This window comes from Jaculus jaculus, chromosome 9, assembly GCF_020740685.1.
Source record: "Jaculus jaculus isolate mJacJac1 chromosome 9, mJacJac1.mat.Y.cur, whole genome shotgun sequence".
Taxonomy (NCBI): Eukaryota; Metazoa; Chordata; class Mammalia; order Rodentia; family Dipodidae; genus Jaculus; species Jaculus jaculus.
Window position 1 is genome coordinate 117,800,382 of NC_059110.1, and position 17,177 is coordinate 117,817,558.

A 17,177-nucleotide genomic window follows, 5' to 3' on the forward strand; every position below is an offset into this window, starting at 1 on the left:
TTTAATCTTGAAAGCATAACTGACATAGAGAAAAACTTGATTCTGACCTTTGACTGGTAAGAAAAGGATCCATGTGGGTCTTCCTCACTGTCCCTGTGAGCTCTGACTACAAGACTGTATTACCTGGCCTGTTCCCTGTGTCTCACGTGTCCTGGCAGGCCTGTGACTGTCACTTCCATGTGTATTTTGGCAGCCATTTGATGAAGACTACCTGAACCACTTGGAGCCTCCTGTCAAGCACATGTCCTTCCATGCCTATATACGGAAGCTGACTGGAGGGGCTGACAAGTAAGTGGCCATCATGGTCTTGGCACACATAAACTTTATTGTTTAGCACTGGGCAAGGGAAAGCAATGCAGGGTGTAAAGCATTAGCATCTTCTACTTTGCTTAATTAAGGAGCAGGTGGGGAGAACCTACTGCATGACCACAGGGCTCAGAGCATCAGGCAGATTCCTATCTGTCACAGACCTTACTGTCTACACAGTTCCCTTGGAGTTGGTTTTATGTGGTGGTGGCCTATTGAATCTACAAGTCTTATCTATAGGTCTGATCCCTGTCTGTCATGTTCCCAGGGCCCTGCCTCCTTGTCCTTCACTTTCACTACCGTAGCAGGAACCAAAACTACAGCACTGTTCATGGGTTGCACTCTGGTACCACAGGGGTTGCAGTCCACAGAATTAACCAGACGGGCAGTGTAAGCCTTCTCTCTTTGCTCTTGAGTGTGGTGCCAGTAGTGGCTAAAAAGGAATGAACAGTGTTTTTATTTTTATTTTTTTGAGATAGGGTCTCACTATGTACCTCAGGCTAGCCTCAAATTTGAGATCATCCTGCCTCAGCCTCCTGAGCACTGGTCTTACAGACATGCAGTATCACTTGGCTGCATTTTGGTTTCTTTTTCAGTGTTAAATTTGTGTACATTTGGCCAGAGAGTAGCTGGCTTCAGCTGTAGGTTTGCAATTCCTATTACTGTAACAAGGGGAGATGCTACTGATCCAAGTCAGCACCATGTTTGCCTGATTGTAGCTTTTCTCCAATAACGTGCTGACATCCTAAAATGCCTTTTAGAAAGTGGTAGGCAAGCTGGGTGTGGTGGCGCATGCCTTTAATCTCAGCACTCGGGAGGCAGAGGTAGGAGGATTGCCGTGAGTTCAAGGCCACCCTGAGACTCCATAGTGAATTCCAGGTCAGCCTGGGCTAGAGTGAGACCCTACCTCGAAAAACAAAAACAAACAAACAAAAAAATGTGGGAGGCCAGAGCTTGGTATGGTGGCATGCTCACATCTCTAATCCCAGCGCTCAGGAGGCAGATGTAGGAGAATCACCAGGAGTTTAATACCACCCTTGAGACTATGTAATGAATTCCAGGTCAGCCTGGGCTAGAGTGAGACCCTATCTTAAAAAAAAAAAAAATGGTGGGCCAGGAGAAAACACCTACTAGAACCACACTTTTGCCTGTAAGTGGATGGAGAGCTATGGGGTCCTCTGGTCTATCAGTCTGGGTCAAGGGCTACAGCCTTTGTGGGGCATATCTGTGAGCATGACTGGTGTACAGGTCTAGGAACATTTGCCCCAGGTACTGAAATACCAGTGAGCTCTTAGCTTGTGACAAAACCTACGTGTGAGGTTATGTGATGTTAAGTCACCTAAAGTTAGCTCATGGTGCGGGTGTGTTTGGAGACATCTTGAACACTAAAAATCCATGCAGTTTTTTGTTTTTGTTTTTTTAAATTATTTATTTATTTATTTGAGAGTGACAGAGAGAGAAAGAGGCAGAGAGAGAGAGAGAGAGGAGAGTGGGCACTCCAGGGCTTCCAGCCACTGCAAACGAACTCCAGATGCATGTACCCCCTTGTGCATCTGGCTAACGTGGGTCCTGGGGAGTGGAGCCTTGAACCGGGGTCCTTAGGCTTCACAGGCAAGTGCTCAACCGCTAAGCCATCTCTTCAGCCCTGTTTGTTTTTTGAGGTAGGATCTTGCTGTATCCCAGGTTGACCTTGAATTCACTATGTAGTCAGACTCATGGTGGTCCACCTCCCTTTGCCTCCCGAGTGCTGGGACTAAAGGCCGGTGCCACTAGGCCCAGCAAAGTTGGACTTTTTTGGGGGGGCTCCATGCAGTTATTATTTGCAAAACATCATATATGCAACTTAGATAAATAAGCGTGTGTGTGTGTGTGTGTGTAATTTTTTTTGCCAGCTATATCTCAGTAAAGCTGTGGGGAAAGCAATGAAAATGGAATTAATAGGCCATTCTATGAGTGCTAAAATTGAGATCACTTGCATACATTGCCAAGTTCAGTGCTGGGCCCAGGTCTTTTTCATTGACATTTTCAGACAATGCCTTTTACTTTGCTTAGTACCAGGTAGAATATTTTCCCATTGTATATCTTAGTCAGATTTTCCCTGTGAATGAAAATGTTTTACAGATGGGTTGGAACTGGGCTAATGCCACAGTTACTGCTAAATTCCTCTTAGTGACATAGGTTGATCAGAAGAAGGTATTAGACAGTGTTCACCACCCCCCCACCCAAGGTAGGGTCTCACTCTAGCCCAGCTGAGTTGGAATTCACTATGTAGTCTCAGGTTGACCTTAAAATTCATGGCAATCCTCCTACCTCTGCCTCTTGATTGTTGGGATTAAAAGTGTGCACCACCACGCCTGATTTGGACAGTGATTTTAAAACCCTTGTAAATGTTAGGGAAGTGCTGAGAGCAGAAGGTATATTTTGGTAGGGTGAGATCTGTGTGCCTCAGTGCATGATAACTAGATTTTAGAAGGTGTAGGAACAGGACTTTAAACTGCTACAGAGTGGTGTTAGCGTACTGCCTTGCACGTTTGGCCCCTTTGAACACTGTTCTGGAGGTATAAGTTGTTTCACAAACCCTTCCAGTTTTCTGTCTGACTCCCCGCTGTTGTTACATTTTAACTCAGTTGCTTTTCTTCTCAGGGGGAAGTTCGTTGCCCTGGAGAACATCAGCTGCAAGATTAAGTCAGGATGCGAGGGACACCTCCCGTGGCCCAATGGCATCTGCACCAAGTGTCAACCTAGTGCCATCACATTAAATAGGCAGGTGAGGCTTCCCTGTTTCTCAAGATGTGCTTTTTTAAATTAAATTACTATATTTATTGAGGGAAGTATGGAGCCAAGGAAAATCACCCATTTGGCTAGAGACCCCTCGTGGGGGGTCTGGAGAAACCGTGGAGAGAAAAAGTTCAAGAAGTCAAGTTTTTTTTTTATTTTTATTTTATTTTATTTTTTTGGTTTTTCGAGGTAGGGTCTCACTCTGGTTCAGGCTGACCTGGAATTCACTCTCCTCTCAGGGTGGCCTTGAACTCATGGCGATCCTCCTACCTCTGCCTCCTGAGTGTTGGGATTAAAGGCGTGAGCCACCATGCCCGGCAAGATGTGTTTTTATAATAATATTTCACTTATTTATTTGAAAAAGAGAGAGAGAGACAGAAAGATAGATAAAGATAGGACCTCTAGCCACTGCAGAAGACTTCCTGATGCGTGTGTCACCATATGCATCTGGCTTTACATGTGATCTGGGGAATTGAACCTGAATCCTTAGGCTTTGCAGGCAAGTACCTTAAATGCTAACCCAGCTCTCCAACCCCCAAGATGCATATATGTATTTATTTATTTTGGGAAGCCAAGTTTTATTGGGTAGAAAGAAAGGAAAAGAGGAAAGCTGGTGTGCCAGGTTATTTTTTTAATTTTAATTTTTTTTTGTTTTTTGAGATAGGGTTTCACTCTAGCCCAGGCTGACCTGAAACTCACTATGTAGCCTTAGGGTGGCCTTGAATTTATGGCAATTCTTTTACCTCTGCCTCCCAAATGCTGGGATTAAAGACATGTGCCCAGCTTCCTCAAGATGTTTTTTTATTTTATTTTTAATTTTTTGGTTTTTTGAGGTAGGGTCTCTGATCCAAAATGACCTGGAATTATCTATGTAGCCTCAGGGTGACTTCAAACTCATGGCATTCCTTCTATCTCTGCCTCCGGAGTGCTGGGATTAAAGGTGTGCACCACCACACCCAGCTTTCCCAAGATGTATTTTAATTGGATAAAACAAAGTCCACCGCAGTGTTGGGTGCTTTATTTATTTACTTACTTTTTAATTTGTTTCTAAGAAGAGAGGGAGAGGCACAAAGAGATAATGGGTACACCAGGGCCATCTAGCTGCTGCAAATGAACTCCAAATACATGTGCCCCTTTTATGCATCTGGCTTTATATGGGCACTGGGGAATTGAACTGATCTTGTTAGGTTTTGCAGGCAAGTGCCTTAACCATTGAGGCCTCCCCTCCCCCCAGGTATGGTCTTGTTCTTGCTCAGGCTTACCTGGAATTCACTGTGTAGTCTCAGGGTAATTATTTATTTTAGGATAGCAATAGAGAAAGAGGCAGAAAGAGAGAGAATGGGTACCCCAGGGCCTTCAGCTACTGCAAACGAACTCCAGACGCATGTGTCACCTTGTATATCTGGCTTATATGGGTCATGGGGAATTGAACTGAGGTCCTTTGGCTTTGCAGGCAAACACCTTAACTGCTAAGCCATCTCTCCCATAGCCCTCCTTTTTTTTTGAGGTAGGGTCTTATTCTAGCTTAGGTTGACCTGAAACTCACATTATTTCCTGGCTGGACTTGAACTCATAGTGATTCTCCTACCTGTGCCTTCCAAGTGCTGGGATTAAAGTTGTGCACCATCGCACCCAGCTCAAGTGATGATGATGAATATCATTACTATTTTTTTTTAATTTTTTTTGTTATTTTTATTTATTTATTTGAGAGCAACAGACAGAGAAAGAGGCAGAGAGAGAGAGAGAGAGAGAGAGAGAGAGAGAGAGAGAGAGAGAATGGGCATGCCAGGGCTTCCAGCCACCGCAAACGAACTCCAGACGCATGCACCCCCTTGGCTAATGTGGGTCCTGGGGAATCGAGCCTCAAACTGGGCTTCACAGGCAGGCGCTTAACTGCTAAGCCATCTCTCCAGCCCTCATTACTATTGTTTTTTATTGGAGAAAGAAAGAAAGAGAGAATGGGCATGCCAGGGCCTCCAGCAACCTCAAATGAACTCCATGTGTGTGCACCATCTTGTGCATCTGGCTTAAGTGGGTCGTGGGGAATTGAACCTGGCTGGGTCCTTAGATTTTGCAGGCAAGCACCTTAACCACTAAGCCATTGCCTTTTTTTTTTTTTTTTTTTTTTTTTGCGGTAGAAGCTGACCGGGAATTCTCTGTGTAGTCTCAGCCTGGCCTTGAGCTCACAGGGATGCTCCTACCTCCTACCTCTGCCTTCCAGGTACAGGGACTAAAGGTATGTGTCGCCCACACCAAGCTCAGGTGATTTTTGTTTCTTTAATTTTTTTTGTTTTTTTGAGGTAGGGTCTCACTGTAGCTCAGGACCTAGAATTCACTACATAGTCTTAGGGTGGCCTTGAACTCACAGCGATCCTCCTACCTCTGCCTCCCAAGGGCTGGGATTGAAGGTGTGCACCACCACGCCTGGCTTTAATATTTTTATTAATTACTTGTGAGAAAGTGGAGGAGGGAGAGAATGGGAACACTAGGGCCACTAGTCACTGTAAATGAACTCCAGATGTATGCACCACCTGTACATCTTGCTTATGTGGGTACTGGGGAATTGAACCTGTGTCCTTAGGTTTTGCCAGGAAGCGCTTTAACTGCTAAATCAACTCTTCAGCTGTCAGGTGCTTTTTCTTTTCGTTTTTGTATTTTTTTTATGAGAGAGAAAGGAAGAGAGAGTGCAAGAGGGAAATAATTGGTATGCACCAAGTCCAGACACTGTAATAAAACTCCAGATGTGTGTATGTGTGACCTTGTGTGCTTCTGTCACCTGTGTATCCGGCTTGTGTGGGACCTGTAGGGTAGACTAGGTCCTTAGGCTTCTCAGGGAAGCGCCTTAAGTGCTAAGCCATCTCTCCAGCCCCTCAGCTCTTTTCTTTTTTTAATATTTATTTATTTGAGAGGGAGAGAGAAAATGAGGCAGATGGAGATGGGTACACCAGGGCCTCCAGCCATTGCAAATGACCTTCAGGCGCATGTGCCATCATGTACTTCTGCCTTACTTGGGTACTGGGCAATTGAACCTGGGTCCTTAAGTTTTACTGGCAAGTGTCGTAACTGATAAGCCCCCTCTACCCCCCTCAGGTGCTTTTTGATCCATCTGTGGCAGTCATGAATTCAAACATAATTGGTAGTTTCTAGCTCCTGTAGATGTATAGCTAATGTGTTGGTTGTTTTGTTAATTTGTATGGAGGTAGAAATCTTTTTTTTTTTAATTTTAGTTTCAAAAACATTGTTTATTTTTGGTGGTATAATTTTCTTTTTAAATTTTATTTATTTATTTATTTGAGAGAGAGAGAAAAAAAAAAGGCAAATAGAATGGGTACACGAGGGCCTGTTGCTACTTTGTGTATCTGGCTTTATGTGTGTACTGGGAATTCAAACCTGGGCCATCAGGTTTTGTAAGCAAGTGCCTTTAACTGCTGAGCCATCTCAGCCCTTTTTCTTTATTTTAGGCAGGGTCTGTAGCCCAGGCTGACTTGGAACTTAGTGTAGCCCAGGCTGACTTGGAACTTAGTGTAGCCCAGGCTGGTCTCAAATTCACAGTGATCCTCCTACCTCCTAAGTGCTTGATTTTTTTTTTTTAATTTTTTTGTTTATTTTTATTTATTTGAGAGTGACACAGAGAGAAAGAGGTAAAGAGAGAGAGAGAGAGAGAATGGGCGCGCCAGGGCCTCCAGCCACTGCAAACGAACTCCAGACGTGTGCGCCCCCTTGTGCATCTGGCTAACGTGGGTCCTGGAGAATTGAGCCTCGAACCGGGATCCTTCGGCTTCACAGGCAATCGCTTAACCGCTAAGCCATCTCTCCAGTCCCTAAGTGCTTGATTTTTATAGGCATGATCTACCATGCTCAGCTTGGAGGTAGAATCTCCTTTGAAGAGAGAGAGGGAGAGAGGGAGTGTGTGTGTGTGTGTGTGTGTGTGTGTGTGTGTGTGTGTGTGTGTGTGTATTTTAATATTTGTATTTATTTGCAAACAGAGGGGGGGAGGTGAGGGAAAGAGAAGGAGGGGGAGGTAGAGAATGGACATGCCAGGACCTCTAGCAACTACACATGAATTCCGTATGCTTGTGTCTTTGTGCTCAGATCTGTCTTTATGTGGGTACTGGGGAACTGAACCTGGCTCATTAGGCTTTGCAGGCAAGTGCCTTAACTACTGAGCCATCTCTCTAGTCCTCATTGGAGATTTTTAAAATGCTCAGTGATTTTAACTTTGCCTTTAAGAATCTGTTCTCTGGGGCTGGAAAGATGGCTTAGCAGTTAAGCGCTTGCCTGTGAAGCCTAAGGATCCCAGTTCGAGACTCAATTTCCCAGGACCCACATTAGCCAGATGCACAAGGGGGGCACACGCGTCTGGAGTTTATTTGCAGTGGCTGGATGCCCTGGCGCGCCCATGGTCTCTGTCTCTCTCTCTCTCTTTCTCTCTCTCTCTCTTTCCCTCTCTCTGTCTGTCACTCTCAAATAAACAACAACAACAAAAAGAATCTGGAGTTTCAAAGGGGAAAGTGGGGGGAGGGAGGGTACTGCCATGTGGTATTTTTTATAATTATGGAAGTTGTTAATAAAAATTTGGGGGGAAAAAGTATTTACTCCAAAAAATAATAAATGAATGAATAAAAAAATGAATCTCTTCTGTAGAGATTGGTGACAGAGTCTTTTTTGTTGGGGGGTGAGATAGGGTCTTACTCTAGCCCAGGCTGACCTGGAATTCACTATGTAGTCTCAGGGTGGCCTCAAACTCAAAGCAATCCTCCTACCTCTCTGAGTGCTAGGATTGAAAGCATGTGCCACCATGCCTGGCTGACAAAGCCTTTTCTTTAAAAAAAAAATTTATATTTATTTATTTGACAAAAAGAGAGAATGGGTGTGCCAGGGCCTCTAAATGAATCCAGATGCATGCACCCCCTTGTGCATCTGGCTAAAGTGGGTTCTGGGTAATTGAACCTGGGTCCTTTGGCTTTTCAGGTAAATGCCTTAACAGCTGTGTTATCCCTCAGGCCCAACAAAGTGTTTTGTGAACTGCTGAGCCATCTCTCCATCTCAGACAAAGCCTACTGGCCTTTCTACTTTTAGTCTGCCATGAGATTGGCCCACTGTGACTTTTTTTCCTGTCATTGCATAGATTGTCATGGCAACCTAGCCTCAGGAATTCAGCCTCCCTTCCTTTCTTCCTTCGTTTTCTTCATAGAAAGCTATCTTGTTATTCCCTAGATATTTGGAAACCTGCATTTTTTGATGAATCACAGATTAACTTTAATTTACTGACGGATGATATTCTCCTTCCCCCATCCCCCAGTGAACACTGGAGGGTAGAGCAGGTGACCTCTTAGTTTTTTTTTTTTTGAGGTAGGGTCTCACTCGGGTCCAGGCTGACCTGGAATTAACTCTGTAGTCTCAGGGTGGCCTTGAACTCACTGTGATCCTCCTACCTCTGCCTCCCGAGTGCTGGGATTAAAGGCGTGCGCCACCACGCCCGGCTCCTCTTAGTTTTTTGGAGACAGGTTCTTCACTGCATCTGGGCTCCATCCACACATGAGCAGTCTAACTGCCTCAATCTCCTGAGTGCTGGGATTGCAGGTGTGCACCAGTATGCTTTTGTAGAGCACTTTCTTAGAGCTTGGGTTGTGTTTGTTATTTGGTGGTGGGAATTAAACCCTGGGCCTTGTACGTGTTAGACAAGTCAGTGGTCTCCCACTGGCAGCATCTGTGAACTACACTCAGCTATAGCCTGTTGGTTTGTGTGGAAAATACTGGATACCAGGCTGGAGAGATGGCTTAGTAGTTATGGCACTTGCCTGGGAAGCCTAAGGACCCAGGTTCAATTCCCCAGTATCCTCATAATCCAGATACACATGGTGGCATGTGCTTCTGGAATTTATTTGTAGTCGTTAAAATCCCTGGCACCCCCATTCTCTGTTTTTCTCTCTCAAATAAATAAACATAAAAAATATTGTATGTATGTATATATAGAATATATATGTATTATAAATTATTTAAAAAAGACTAAGGCTGGATAGATAGCTTAGCGGTTAGTGCACTTGCTTGCAAAGCCATAGGACCCAGCTTTAATTCCCCAGGACCCTTGTAGGCCAGTAGCACAGGTGGCACTTGCATCTGGAGTTCGTTTGCAGCGGCTAGAGGGCCTGGTGCATGCATTTTCTCCCTCCCTTTCACTCATTCACTCTCTCTCTCTCTGCCTCGTTCTTTTTCAAATGAATATCAGAATAAAAAATATTTTAAGGGTGCTGGAGAGATGGCTTAGTGGTTAAGCGCTTGCCTATGAAGCCTAAGGACCCCGGTTCGAGGCTCGGTTCCCCAGGACCCACGTTAGCCAGATGCACAAGGGGTCGCACGCATCTGGAGTTCGTTTGCAGAGGCTGGAAGCCCTGGCACGCCCATTCTGTCTCTCTCCCTCTATCTGTCTTTCTCTCTGTGTCTGTCGCTCTCAAATAAATAAATAAATAAATAAATAAAAATTAAAAAAAAATATTTTAAGGAAAGACTGGATACAGTTAGGTTAAATCCCTTTTGCTGAAAACAAACAACAACCAAAAAATGTGTATAATGGTTTGTTCTTGAAAAATAAATACTTTGTTTCTGATAGAATGTTTTCATTTAGTATATTTTTATTACTTCTGTAGAAATACAGGCATGTGGACAATATCATGTTTGAGAATCACACTGTTGCTGACCGCTTCCTTGACTTCTGGAGAAAGACAGGGAACCAACATTTTGGGTACTTATATGGACGGTACACGGAACACAAGGACATTCCCCTTGGCATCAGGGCTGAAGTGGCTGCAATTTATGAACCTCCTCAGGTACATGAGTGTAAGATTTACCACGTGGAGGTCTGGGGCTTGTTTAGAAGGCTCTGTGAGGCACCCTTTCCAGATTGACTATTCCCTACCTGCTTTGCCATTGTGCAACCTCTGTCCCTCATACTCACTCGCACATACTCTGGGGATACTTTCTTGAATTGTTGGAGTGTAAGATCATAGATAAGAGATTTTCTGTGGCACTGGTATATTCTGCGGAACAGACCCTAGTACCTTGAACACATCCACATAGCACTTTATTTTTACTTTTATGTTTTGAGGTAGGTTCTTGTTCCAGTCCAGGCTAACCTGGAATTCACTGTCGTCTCAGGGTGGCCTCAAACTCATGGTGATCCTCCTACCTCTGCCTCCAAGTGCTGGGATTAAAGGCCCTGTCCATTTTTCTCTCTTATTTTATTATTATTATTTTTGTTTTGTTTTGTTTTTCATAGATAGGGGCTTACTCTAGCCCAGGCTGACCTGAAGTTCATTATGTAGTCTTAGGGTAACCTCGAACTCACAGCAATCCTATCTTTGCCTCCCAAATGCTGGGATTAAAGGCTTGTGTCACCACTTCTGACTCCCATATAGCACTTTTATTTCCTTCCATTTGAGTTCTGGGTTTTGATGTTTCATTTTCATAGAGACCCTCCATGATAACAGAAACCCTACCAGGAAACTTGTATCTTTCAGAGCTTGGCTTACTCTAAAATGTGCTCTTTAATAAGGGTACTTTTGGAAGCAGAGAACTTCAAAGTCAGTTTTGTAGGTCTCTTTTATGGGGTGAGTAGGAATTCTATTAAAAGTATAATTGAAGCCTGTCATGGAGGCTTACCCTTGAGATTTAAACACTTGGGAAACTGAAGAGAATTGGGAGTTCAAGGCCAGTTTGTGCTATATAGTCAATTTGAGGCCAATCTGGACTCTGAAAAGAAAGGAAAAAGGCATGTATGCATGTTTATACCTGCAATCCCAGCATGTGGGAGGCAGGGACAGACAGATCACTGCAATTTTGAGGCCAGTTAGTGCAAGATTCATGTTCAGCCTAACTTCCCCCCAGACATATGCATGCATGCACGTGTGCATGAATATGCACATACACTTGAGAAAACAGTTTAGAACAGGTATCTCAGGCATCCTGACTTACCCGCATTGTCAGTGTTCTGTCATTGGGGGAGGGTGTCCCAATAGGTTGAAACCATTGACCTCTAATGACCTGTGCTCATTATAAGGTTAGCCCCTGCTACCATGCCATGGAGCACAAGTATCTTTCTTAAATTTGGACTGAGTTTCTGTTTGACCTATGTTGTGGATGTCTTAAGTGTTTTGTGTATGGTGACATGAAGAAAACATAAATTTTTTTGCTGTTTTGCTAGGATTTGACCAATTTACAATGATACTCTCCTTTGAAATAACTCAATTTAGGATACACCCTGAAAGTAAGGCTTGGGTTTCAGCTTGGAATACTACTTATTTACAACCCATGAGCCATGTTTAAGTGAGCACTAATGATCTGTTCAGTGTCTCCACTTTACAAAGTGACACTGGTGGCTACTTGAAGCTGCACATATGCCAGCCACAGTCATCACATGCCTAGTTGAGCATGCTGCCCCCAGGCAGGCAGAGTACAGTTTGGGGTACTTTATCTTGTTCTGTGGCTCTGCTGACTGTACTCTGCATTGGACCGTCTCTGCAACAACAGGGCATAGTGCTTCAAGGCAGTCCTGGGATGAGTGCCATCTTGCAGCTTGTCAAGCCAAGCTTTTTAGAGCACAACCTCCTATCTAAGGCAGTTGTGAGAGAATCCACACCTCCTAGGGAAGGAGCACAGTGTTCCTTCAGGACACACCTACTTGGTGACCATCAAGCTCTGACAAGGAGGGCCGCAGGTAGTAGTAGTAGAGGTAGTGGAGGCACTGCTTTCCTACTTGTGCTCTGTTTCTTCCCTGTGGTTTCCCACAGATAGGTACACAGAATAGCCTGGAGCTTCTGGAAGATCCCAAAGCTGAGGTGGTTGATGAGATCGCTGCCAAGCTCGGCCTGAGGAAGGTATGACACTCTGTGCTGGGGAAATTCAGGTGGATGGAATAGCCAGGTCTGGTTTGGGATGAAGTGCCTAGATGAACAAGGTCAGGTACGGGCTCAACTTGTGTTCTTTGTCAGGCACTGAGAGCTTTGATAACTCTGTCTTAAAGCATGGTCAGAATATTTTTGAAATGTAATTCACAGGACATGGAAGCACATGTAGTTCTTCCAGTACTCTGAAGGCCAAGGTAGGGAGATCAAGAGTTTAAAGCCAGCCTGGCCTACAGAGCAAGACCTCAGCCTAAAAAAAAACAGTATAAATATGTAACCTTTAGCCCTGCCAGCCACACAGCTCCTGAAGACAGTTTCTATACTGACATGTTCTTTCTTTTGATTATGCTTTCTGTGGCAGGACCTCACTGTAGCCCATGCTGTCCTGAACGTACTCTGTAGCCCCAGTCTGTCCTCAAACACATGGCAGTCCCCTTACCTTAGTTTCCTGAGTGCTGAGATTAAAGACCTGTACCACCACATCCAGCTATGCTGGCAGGGTCTGTAGTAGCCATCCTATCTCACATTACTCTGCTTTCTGTCTTCTGCACAGAATACTTTTGGTGTTTCTTCCTCCTTCAGTATTAAATTTCCTGTTCACAGTTTAGTTGTCCAAAGCAGGAATCCTCTTTGTTTTTTGCAGTCAGTAGATGGGAGGCGATTTCCTTGTAGTTGTCTGATCTGGTTCATTTCATATCCTTGATAATGCTTCTAGGATTGCTGGTTGTTTTGTTCTTATTTTCTCTTTATTTTTCTGTTACTTGGTTTTTTCCAGGTAAGGTCTTGCTGTAGCCCAGGCTGAACTGGAATTCACTCTGTCATCTCCAGGTTGCCTGGAACTTATAGCAGTTCTACCTCTGCTTCCCTAGTGCTAATTAAAGGCTTGCACGACCACACCCAGCTGTCTGTCTTTATCATTTTTTTTTATGATTTATTTATTTATTTTGGTTTTTCATGGTAGGGTCTTGTAGCCCAGGCAGAACTGGAAATCACTATGTAATCTCAGGGTTGACCCAAATCACAGTTATCCTCCTACATCTGCCTCCCAAGTGCTGGGATTAGGTGTGTGCTACCACACCCAGCATTGTCTTCTTTTTTTTTTTTTTTATTCTTCGAGGTAGGGTTCACTCTAGCTCAGGCTGACCTGGAATTTTACTATGTAACCTCAGGGTGGCCTCAAACTCACAGTGATCCTCCTACCTCTGCCTCTCAAGTGCTGGGATTAAAGGCATGCACCACCATACCCAGCTCTAGCATTGTCTTTATTTTTTAAACTTTTTATTTTTAATATGTATATCTTATTGACAACTTCTATACTTATAGACCACAAACCATGGTATTTCCTTCCCCTCCCCTACTTTCCCTTTCATAACTCTGTTCTCCACCATATCCTCTCCCTCTCTCCATTAGTCTCTCTTTTTATTTGATGTCATCATCTTTTTCTCCTATTATAAAGGTCTTGTGTGGGTATTGCTAGGCACTACGTGGCCTTGGATGTCAAGGCCAATTTCTGTCTGGAAAGTTGTATGTAAGGAGTGGTACCCTTCCTTTGGCTCTTAGATTCTTTCCACCACATCTTCCACAATGGTCCCTGAGCCTTGGAGGGTGTGAGATGTTTCAGTACTGGACACTCCTCTGTCCCTTCTTCTCAGCACTATGTTGCCTTTTGGGTCATCCCAGTGGTCTTCACCATCTGAAAAGATAAGCTTCTCTAAAAAAATATGGATTGCTTCACAAATTTGCTTGTCATTCTTGCGCAGGGGCCATGCTAATCTTCTCTGTATCATTCCTGTTTTAGTATCTGTGCTGCCAAAGTGAGCACTATTTTTTAAACATTTTTGTGAAACTTCCATAATTATTGTCAATGAACCATGATAATTCCCTCCCTCACTTTCCCCCTCACAAATCCACTCTCCATAATATCCCCTTCCCCTCTTAATTAGCCTCTCTTTTGTTCTGTTGTTACCATCTTTTCCTCCTATTATGAGGGTCTTGTGTGGGTAGTATTAGGCACTGTGAGGTTATGGATATTGAGGCCAAATTGTCTGGAAGGATGCATCGTAAGCAGTCCTACCCTCCGTTTGGCTCTTACATTCTTCCTGCTACTACTTCTGCAATGGACCCTGATCCTTGGAAGGTGTAATAGAGATGTTTCAGTGCTGAGCACTCCTATCACTTGTCAGTACTATGGTGCCTTTTGAGTCATTCCAGTAGTCACTGCCTTTGAAAAGAGAAGCTTTTCTAACCAAAAGTGAGAGTAGCATTAATATATGGGTATGACCATCAAGTGCTTATAGGGCAGTCTGGTGAGCATATTCTATGCATTTAGTCAGTCCACAGCAGGCATTGCACCCCTAGCACTTGTGGCCTCCCACACCATAGGCTTTTGACTAGGTTTTCAGTGCCAGGCATGTATTCGCTCTTGTGAAGTAGGCCTCCAGTCCAATTTGAGAGTAGTTGGTTTCCCCCATAATGGACATGCTACTGTTGCACCTGCTGGGTCATTTAGCCTGGTTGGCCAAATTTAAGGCTTGCAGTGTCCACTGTTCTCACTGCTGATGACTTCTTTCTCCCATAGGGCTGCGTGCAGTGTAGTTTTTTCCAGCTAGTCTATGAGAAGGAGGTTTTCAGCTTAGCTCCATCTTGATTTCTCAGTGACCTTGCAGCCAAAGCATGTAGAGTCTTCAGTAATAGGGTCTTATATGCCATCGATTTCTGGTGAAAAACCAAGAGCCTTGGCAATGGCCAGTAATGTTTTTGGGGGCATCAGGGACTTCCCTGGCCAGGAATTCACTGGGATGTATCCCATCTGTGGCACTAAAATACTTCTAGTAACTATCTATGGCTTTTGGGTGTGTCATTATCCAAAAAAGTGGGTTTTCATATAACGTATTCACAGCATCTTAAATATTGGTTAACCCTTCCCTACCCTTTCTTTACTCAGTGTCTCCCACTGACCTCACCTCATTGTACCCCTGCAATCTGCTTATCTACTTACGTGTATATAATGCCGTGTCCTTAAGTCCTCCCCTCTCCACCCTCTAGCTTACTGGTCTCTGCTACTGATTTTTATTCCAACTCACATATAAATCTAAACATTTGTAGGCAGGATCCACATATGTGAGAGAACATGCAATTTTTGGCTTTCTGGGCCTGGGCTACCTCACTTTGTATAATCCTTTCCAGATCCATCCATTTCCCTGCAAATTTCATTTTTCTTTACTGCTGAATAGAACTCCATTGTATAAATGTACCACATCTTCATTATTCATTCATCAGTTGAGTAATATCTTGGCTGATTCTATTTCCTAGCTACTGTGAATAGATCAGCATGAACATGATTGAGCAAGTATCTTTAAGGTAGTGAAATGCATCTTCAGTATATATGTATAGGAGTGGTATAACAGGGTCATATGGTAAGTAGTCTATTTTTAGCCGTCTCAGGAACATCCACACTGATTTTCACAGTGGCTGTACCAAGTTACATTCTAGCCAACAGTGTAGAAGGGTTCCTCTTTTTTTCTCTTTCCACATCTTCACCAGCATTTGTCATTTCTTTTTGTTTTTTTTGAGGTAGGGTCTCACTCTAGCCCAGGCTGACCTTGGAATTCACGTTGTATTCTCAGAGTAGCCTTGAACTCACAATGATCCTCCTAATTCTGCCTCCAGAGTGCTGGGAATAAAGGCATATGCCACCATACCCGGCTTATTTGTTTTCCTGATGAGAGCCATTCTGACAGGTGGTAGAATCTCAAAGTAGTTTTAATTTGCATTTCCATGATGGCAAAGGATGTAGCACATTTTTTTAGATGTTTATATGCCATCTGTATTTGTTGTCTTTATTATTTTTATTTTTGGTTTTTCAAGGTAGGGTCTCACTCTAGCTCAGGATGACCTAGAATTCACTATGTAGTCTCAGGGTGGCCTTAAGCTCACGGCAGTCCTACCTCTGCCTCCTGAGTGCTGTGAATAAAGATGTGTGCCATCACGCCCAGCTATCTTGTATTTATATGAGAGAGAGAGAGAGAGAATGAGTGGACAGGGCTTCTAACCTCTGCAAATGAATTCCAGATGCATGCACCTCCTTGTGCATCTGACTGATATGGGTAATGGGGAACTGAGCCTGGGTCCTTAGGCTTCGCAGGCAAGTGCCTTAACCACTAAGCCATCTCTCCAGCCCTGTTGTCCTTTTTTTCTTCCTACTTCCTTATTATTTGTTGTATAATTCATGTACATTCTCAGATTGGTACTTTTTTTTGCCAGAATTAAAGCAACAAAGATAAGATAATAGCAAGATGTATTTTACATATAAGTGGTCATCTTGTGACAAAAGAAAGTCTGGATCCCTGTACAACAAAAAAGGAAGCAAAATATAAGTGCTATGTCCCCAAATGTGTATGCAATGACAGTGCACCCATAATACAGCTTACTCAGGTTCCTTCATGATGCCTAATGCCTAATTGTGAAGAATGAATAAGAAATAAGACATCCAAATTGCAGTTACTTTTTAAAAAAATTTTTTTTTATTTATTTGAGTGAGATAGACTGACAGAAAGAGGCAGAGAGAGAGAGAGAGAGAGAGAAAGAATGGGTGCTCCAGGGCCTCCAGCCTTTGCAAACAAACTCCAGATGCATGTGCCACCTTGTGCATCTGGCTTATGTGGGTCCGGAGCATTCGAGCCTCAAACTTGGGTCCTTAGGCTTCACAAGCAAGCACTTAACTGCTGAGCCATCTCTCCAGCCCCTGCAGTTATTTTTCACAATATGAACGCTAACTAAACTCAGAATAGCAACTTTATTGACTAAATGTTGAATGTTTCAAAAGAAAAAAGCAACTTTAACTTTTAGTAACCCTCCCAGTAGGGCTTATAAAAAAAGGCCAAGTCTGCAAAGAAAAGTAGATTGTTTTTACTCTATTTGCAAGGAGACTGTCTCAACCTGCACTTAGTGTGGCATGAGCAAGAAGGGATAGCAAACAAGGATGCTCATGGACATAAGGCAGCTATTTGAACCATGTTCTTTCTACTAATATAGCAAGCTGTGAAAAAACCACCAGTAATAAAGGAAGCTTACAATAATATCTCATGAACAGAAGTGCTAAATTAACTATACATTTGTTAGCAGTTTTCACATCCTTGCTCCTAACACAATTTTAGTATACTTAAAAAGTACAGTAGGTCTCTTAGAAAAACA

General features: G+C 43.5%; 1 protein-coding gene and 1 non-coding gene across 3 annotated transcripts in view; one reads left to right on the forward strand and one right to left on the reverse strand.

Moving 5' to 3' along the window:
- The window catches only part of Nploc4 (NPL4 homolog, ubiquitin recognition factor), an 89,923-nt gene that overhangs the window by 21,867 nt on the left and 50,879 nt on the right, over positions 1-17,177 (forward strand). For both annotated transcript variants that reach the window (XM_004655268.3, XM_045158310.1), the window contains 4 exons: positions 194-288; positions 2,950-3,073; positions 9,732-9,911; positions 11,871-11,957. In XM_004655268.3, coding sequence (XP_004655325.1) covers positions 194-288; positions 2,950-3,073; positions 9,732-9,911; positions 11,871-11,957 — 486 coding nt within the window. The remainder of the gene's footprint in view (positions 1-193; positions 289-2,949; positions 3,074-9,731; positions 9,912-11,870; positions 11,958-17,177) is intronic.
- Positions 13,700-13,806, reverse strand: LOC123463719. The gene has a single exon (XR_006639109.1). It is a non-coding gene; the product is annotated as a U6 spliceosomal RNA (small nuclear RNA).